Below are 7,646 nucleotides of genomic sequence, written 5' to 3'. Positions count from 1 at the left end.
TGAGTTATGGTCCGGCAAACATACCCTGTCCGTCACCTTAAAGTGCAAACTTCTGACACTGTTTTCCATACTTTCGACCTATTTCTGTTCAGATCCGGATTTAGGTGTTTTCATAAAAGTTGTAGCCTTTTCTTTTATCTTCAAGACGGTATCTCATAAACTTTAATCCAATATTCCTAGCCCAACTTATGGTCAAATCAGTCTGGGACAGTAACTATGCCCATTTCCGTTTGTCGGCCGTTTCCATTTCCGTTTGCCGATTCCGCACATGCATGTGCTAATTTTGCCGTTTTGCTTAATTTATGCACTTTAGTAGTTGTTTGTGTGATAATATGGCTCAGCCTTCTGCTACAGGCGGTGACGGGCTAGACGGAGCCGGTGGGGCCCACTAACTGACGACTTGAATTCATTTTCGTACTTTTTCTCGTTATACTTGCTCTTTAGATGAGTAATCAGGGTTTCTGTGTAACTCAATATTAATATGAGTTTACTATGAAAATGGGCACTTAGGCGAGAGTGTACTTTATCACACTCGACCTAAACCCCATTAGTTGCTATTGATACCTGTGAAATATGTTTTTGTGATTTGTTATGGAGCATTTATTGCTTGAACCAGAGCATTTATTGCTTGAAAAATATTTTAGAGCATTTATTGCTCGTGACTTGAACTGAGGCTCATGGTCTCTCTATGTGGGACCCTTTAAGAGAAGCGAGCTGTGTGGCTCAGGATCTCAAGGGTCAACCAGTGATCAACCTCGACAAATGAATTGGTTTTGGAGCCACCCGTATCCTTACCATGTGGTGTTACTCTTCTGCTTTTGCTTTGCTCTCACTGCACAAATGTTAACATGTAAAAATTATATTTTTACCCCTGGTTAGTCACTAAGCTTATAGCTTATCTCTTTTCTTTTGTTTTCCTTAGCAGGGGCCGACGCGGGGAAATTTTGGCACCATCACTAGTATAGTTGGGTTTTGTTTGTAATAACCGAATAGTTAATATGTTTTTCCCTTTTATAGTGATCCGTGTAAGGACCCTTCTTAGGGTCTACTCTTTGATTTTGGTTATAATCATAAGGATGTAATGGTATGGGTAGTTACTTTTAGGGATGTAAATAGAACTCTTTTGCTGATGTATATAATGTGAATAGTACTCTTTTGGTACTTTTAGCCTTTATTTGCTTTTGACTTCGAGTCCTAGCGCGAGTTGGGCAGGCGTCCCGCCAATACCCTCGGGTTTGCCCTTGGGAGAAGTGGGGGCGTCACAGTCGGTATTGGATGAATGATAATTATGCAAAATTTGAATATGAAATTCAACTTTTGCACACATATTATAAATTAAACGGTGATAGTATATACACCATCAGTATACATAAGATTTACTTTTTCTCTATTGGGTGCCCTCTTGAAGCTTGGTTTTTAACCCTATGCTACCACATTTGGCACTTTACTCAAGGGGCTTCTTCGACAAAATATGGTTTTGCAGGCCCAAGAATTGTTCAAAAAAATGATATATGAAAAACTTTGCAAAATCAATGTGGTCATCCGTGGAAGTGTAATCCATGGGCTTTCTAAGGCGGGAAACACTAGCACTGCAATTAAATTCCTTAGGATAATGGAAAATGGTCGAAATACGAATGTTAAACCCAATGCCATCATATACACCACTATTATTGACAGCCTGTGCAAAGATAAAATGATTGATCAAGCTCCTACCCTTTTGCATGAGATACCCTTTTCCATCAGTGGCATTATTGAACAAGAAAAGCTGTGCATTTTCATACACAGCATTTGTCGAATATACCCATGGTTCGCCGTCGCGGATCTTGGTCGCGTCGCGGTCTCGGTTGTTCCACATCCGTCGCGGCATATCGGATGAATATCGGGTGATACACACATTATAGTATATAAAAATTTTCAAAAAATCTGAAAAAATTCCTAAAAATAGAAAATACCATAAAAAGCACAATTATCAACTTAAATTTACTAAATACCTACATTATCATATATAGGTACTAATGATTAAATAAAATAATGCTGTCATTGCCATAAAGGCCTATAGCATTAGCAATAAATGATTTTAGAATAAAGTGTACGTTCTGATTCTATTTTTTATGAGATAAAAAAGTATGTATAAAAATAAAATTATCATATGTTACATAATACAATACAAATCTCGGTACACAAAGGAAGTAGCGGTGTTTAGTTTAATACAATAAAAAAACAAATACCTATCAAATAATATTATGAAATGCAAAAACATAAAGAAGTAAGCATTTTCACCATATTTTCAATAAACATTTTCACCCTATATTGATCCACTGCAGTGCCCAGATGATTGATCTCAATTTCCTAAAATATAAAATAATAAATATCACTGGAATATTAAAATTAATGAATTATGTACAACTCTTAAATTCTATCAAATATAATAAAAATACATTTTTACTTTGTTTACATACCTATTAGTACCATGTAAAATGACGAGAAGGTTCAAAATCATGCTCATCTTCCGACCGATTAGAGTAAGAATATGGCATTTGCATTTGATTTTCTTCATGTGAATGGGAAGAAATATATGAACCATATTGTTCATCTCTTAAGTTTGATGACGCACTAGATGAACCATGATTAAAATGTGGCAATGGTGGTGGATTTGATCCAAATTCATCACCTCTATGGTAGTAACTGAACCCTCGATAGTGTCAACTATCATTGGTGCTACTGGATAAACCATAATTGTGTCCATAATAACCAATGCTACGTGAATCAAATGCAGATTTGTCATGATGTATTCCAATTGATCGATTATAATATCCACCAGTAGAAACACTAGTGGACCTTTGGAGATGACTAGGTCCACCATATGATCCAGTAGAAACACTAGTGGACCTCTGAAGATGGCTAGGTCCACCATATGATCCGTATTCAAAGCAATAAGAAGTAGAGCCTGCAAGTGATCGCTCAAATTCATGTCCTGACCACCTAGTACCCAAACTTTTACCAGAATCATAGACTCCATATGAATGACCTATATTCAAATCTTGCATGTGCTCATGAAATTCAGAATATCGCCTAGAATTTGTGTTGTAAGAATAGTCACCTTCACTTGAAAATTTAGTTATTTTGCTCAAATATTGCTGCCGTGCTTCTATACCAGGACGATATCCATGATCAGTGTCTTGAGTACCATAATAGTTATCATCTCCTTGACCCCATGACATGCCACCAGTATATTGGCTATCATGATAGTTACCACCACTACCACTACCATAAACATTTTTTGGTTGAGAATGTCTCATGTTCGCCCCTCCATCATCATCATCATTACTGCTGTCATCTTTTTCATTGCTAGAACTTTAGGTAGAGGAAGATGAAATGGATTTTGATATAACTTTTTTCTTCCCAGTACCCTTGCTTTTGCTCGTAGATGCTCGCTCCTTATGTTTCTTTTTCATACCAGTTATGAATTGGAACAAAGGCATATCATTATCATGATCACTGTCATGACTTTGTTCTCTCCCATCACTTTCACTGATGGCCTTATCCAACCAACTCAAATCATTTTCATGAATCAATGACGGCTCATTTTCTCGGACCCACTCATCTAATATATCATTTTCATCAAAAATGTGATTTAAATCAATTGGATCATAAAAATCATTAGTGTTATTTTTGTACATCAAATTCTTCACTCTAAGCCGCATGTTGTAGTGCACGAATATCAACTTGTGCAACTTTTCAATTGCTAATCGATTTCGAAGTTTTGTATGTATCAAAGACCATGTACTCCAATTTCTTTCACAGCCAAATGATGTACAAGTTTGACTTAGAACTTTAATTGCAATATTTCTTAAATTAGGAGCTTCTTCACGGTGCATATTCCACCATTCAGCTATTAAAAACATATAACGTAAAAAAAATACAATTTTAGTTATGCATATATAATAAGTATCATTAAAATAACATACTAATACATAATATAATTTAAAAAACAAAATCGTAGTTATGAACCTGGTAAAGATGCAGCTACTGCCTTAATTGCAAGTGCACTTCCAAACTCTCCAATTTTGTTCACGAATGTGTTTATCTAAGAATATTACAGAGTTAGAATATTAATAATTTTCTTAAATTTATATAGTAATGCAAGTTAATAAACAATAGCTATTTTTTATACCTCGTTCATTGCTTTTGCTTGCACTTCTAAATTTGGTTCAAGCCTTTTGATTACTTCTTTCAATCCCCTTCTAACTTCAGACGTGTTAAATTCACAAGTGCCGGAATATTGAAGAGCGGGATTTAAGAAATAGGCTGGGCCAAGGACATAAAAAAATTAAGTGAGTAAATTTTTAACACAAAATAATTTGTTTAAAAGAAATATTTATTTATAACTGTCAAATGCTTATTACCTGCTGCATGCAAGTTTCGATGTAACTGCCTATACCATCTGTTATCAATGATATCTCAATACTTTTCATAGTCTTTCACTGCATTTTGGATTGTCATTTTAGCCCTATCCATTGCCTCATATATAATGGGTAGTGTGGGTTTTTTATCCTAATCAATCACTTTTAAAACTTTCACTAGCGGTTCCATGATTGCACATACCTGTCGTACCTTTTTCCAAAATCTTTCTGACAAAATCAAGTCAGACACTTCAGTAGCTTCTTCCTTTCTTTTAGAACTGCTATTATACTCCTGCCACTCATTTGAAGTACACATTCGTTTCACTTCGGTGGAATGACGAAGAAGACTTTTCATTGCAATGAACTCGGTAGCAAATCTTGTTATGCCGGGTCGCAATAACTCTCTATGATTTGTATATGTCTTCATTAGATTGACCACTTTGTCACTATTGTATATAAAATTGGTAATTCTCTTACCTTGTTTGATAGCATCCTTTATTGACTTCATCTGACCAATGTCTTCTAGCATCAAATCAATGCAATGTGCAGCACATGGTGACCAAAAGAAATGCTTCCTTTTCTTCATCAGTTGCTCTCCGGCTGCCTTCATGCTAGATTCGCTATCAGTGACAATTTGTACAATATTTTGTTCTCCAATGGAATCCACAACTTTATCCATTAAAGATAAGACAAAGTTTGCGGTCTTTACCTTGTTTGTACAATCAATAGAGCTGTGGTATATCATGTCTCTATCACAGTATACCATGAAATTAATGATTGGATGCTTTGTCCGAGTACTCCAGCCATCACACATGATTGTGCACCCATATGTTTTCCATTTATGTTTAAGGGAACTAATGTATTGGTCAACATCTGTCATCTCCTTATTCAAATATTCACCTCCAATTTGTTTACCTATTGGCCCTTTAATTCCAGTTCCATCACTAGCAATTGTGTCAATCATCGATTGATAATAAGGACCACTATCAGTCGCATGAAATGGTATGGCATTAAAATGAAAAAATTTTGCAACTGCCTTACCAACTTTTTTGGTATTTTCTTTGGAAAACAAACTTTTTATTAACTTATTTTTGGAGGGAAACATGTATGGATCAACTCCTTTTGGCCCCAAAACTCCTTCCTTGAGTTTAAAACTCTGTGACAAAGCTCTTTTATTTCTAAAGGACAATAGATTCGGTATACTTAAACTGGTACTCCCTGCAATATAGCACGTAAAAGATTATAATTTTTTATTAAATAAGTCTTGTAATCTAAAAATGTTATATTAATTCTTAGATATTTCTACATACATACCAGATGTAAAATCCATAGTTGGCTGACCTCCAGATATAGAATGCCTACGTTGCTCTTCCATAAATCTCATGTATCTACTTTCTTCCATAGCTCACTTATATTGCTTTCTTTCCAAAACTTCCATTTCTTCTTCATTAAGCTCGAAAATATTATCATCTTCATCTTCATCTTCATCATCCTCATTTTCATTTAGTAGATTGATGGACAAAAGCAATGATTCTTTTTTCTTTTGTGTTGCAGCTCTTGCATTCTTACCTTCTTTCAAGTGTTTCTTTAAAAGCTCTGTTACATCTCTTGGAGCTGCCGGACATGCCTCTACTTGTCCTGCTACATATCCAATATGTTGTTTCATTCTTGTAATTCCTCCGTGTATAATTTTACTACAATAATTACACTTTGCAACCTTTCTGTCATTACCAACTGGAGTAGCATAATCCCAACCAATGTCTTGATTTCGAGCCATTTTATACTGTCCCTACATTAATTAAATAATTGTAGATGTGATGTTAAACATATCAATATGCATTATTTAGATGATAATAAAATTATTTTTTATTATCTAAATATATTAAATTTTTTCTAATCAAGTTTAATTATGCAAGGTAATATGCATTTTTAGATAATAATAAAAAAATTTATTATCTAAATATATTAAATTTTTTCTAATCAAGTTTAATTATGCAAGGTAATATGCATTTTTAGATAATAATAAAATTAGTTTATATTATCTAAATATATTAAATTTTTTCTAGTCAAGTTTAATTATGCACGGTATGATGCATTATTTAGATAATAATAAAATTATTTGAAAATTATCTAAGTATATTAAATTTTTTCTAATCAAGTTTAATTATGCAAGGTAATATGCATTTTTAGATAATAATAAAATTATTTTATATTATCTAAATATATTAAATTTTTTCTAGTCAAGTTTAATTATGCATGGTATGATGCATTATTTAGATAATAATAAAATTATTTGAAAATTATCTAAATATATTAAATTTTTTCTAATCAAGTTTAATTATGCAAATCAATATGCATTATTTAGATAATAATAAATTTTTTTATTATCTAAATATATTAAATTTTTTCTAATCAAGTTTAATTATGCAAGGTAATATGCATTATTTAGATAATAATAAAATTATTTTTTTATTATCTAAATATATTAAATTTTTTCTAATCAAGTTTAATTATGCAAGGTAATTTGCATTATTTCGATAATAATAAAAATTTTTTATTATCTAAATATATTAAATTTTTTCTAATCAAGCTTAATTATGCCAGGTAATTTATACTTTGACGATTTGCCCAATTCAATTTTTTGTTTAACTAACTGCAACAAACTCTTTTTTTTTTTTACTTTTTCTAATTAATTTACCTAAAATCATTTTAACCAACATAATTGAGATACATGAAAATAAATAAATTACATTTATGATCATTAAAATGTATCCAAATAATCACTACATATTTTCTAACTAAAATTTAGATAAGAGACTACTAATACAAATTAATCATATACTTAATAATATGTAAAAAATGTCAAAAAGCATTACTTAAATTTACAAATACCTAAATGTCATATCTGAATGCTAAATTAAAAAAAAATTAAAATTGATAAGTTATTTTGAAAGAAGATGCGGACCTTTTGACTGATGCTTGGGTTTAAGATTAGGAGCCTGATCTCTTAATTACTTGGGCCAAAGCTGGACTTTACGTGCTTCTAATTTTTCCTTCAATTTTTTCCCTATGGCTGGCTTCGGTACAAAAGCCCATCTTCTGTTTAGTGCAGCCACACCTCACTGGAGTTTTCCCTTCTGTTTTAGCCATATCTTCCTCTGACTCTTCCCTTCATTTTTTTTCCTAATTTCTGTTTCCCACTTTTTCACCTCCGTCACCTTTACTCTTTCTTTTGCTTTCCCT

General features: G+C 32.6%; 1 protein-coding gene across 1 annotated transcript; it reads right to left on the bottom strand.

Annotated features, from left to right (window-relative positions):
* Nucleotides 1-3,356: 3,356 nt before the first annotated feature.
* LOC140008664 (uncharacterized) lies at nucleotides 3,357-5,805 on the bottom strand. Its single transcript, XM_072053505.1, has 4 exons — nucleotides 5,718-5,805; nucleotides 4,606-5,621; nucleotides 4,012-4,087; nucleotides 3,357-3,892 (listed from the first exon to the last, which is right to left on the bottom strand). Exons 1-4 carry the CDS (start codon nucleotides 5,803-5,805, stop codon nucleotides 3,357-3,359), a joined length of 1,716 nt encoding a protein of 571 aa, XP_071909606.1.
* Between the last annotated feature and the right edge of the window lie 1,841 nt (nucleotides 5,806-7,646).

The sequence above is a fragment of the Coffea arabica genome, chromosome 6c (assembly GCF_036785885.1).
Source record: "Coffea arabica cultivar ET-39 chromosome 6c, Coffea Arabica ET-39 HiFi, whole genome shotgun sequence".
NCBI classification, from domain to species: domain Eukaryota; kingdom Viridiplantae; phylum Streptophyta; class Magnoliopsida; order Gentianales; family Rubiaceae; genus Coffea; species Coffea arabica.
The sequence above is the reverse complement of the archived record's forward strand: the minus strand, read 5'-3'. Positions and strand labels throughout refer to the sequence as shown.

Coding starts and splice junctions, on each gene's coding strand:
- LOC140008664 (XM_072053505.1), bottom strand. CDS start 5,805: ATGGAAGAAAGTAGATACATGAGATTTATGGAAGAGCAACGTAGGCAT. Junction 4,088..4,605: donor TTTGGAAAAAGGTACGACAG/GTATGTGCAATC, acceptor TAATATTCTTAG/ATAAACACATTCGTGAACAA. Junction 3,893..4,011: donor AGTAGCTGCATCTTTACCAG/GTTCATAACTAC, acceptor TGTTTTTAATAG/CTGAATGGTGGAATATGCAC.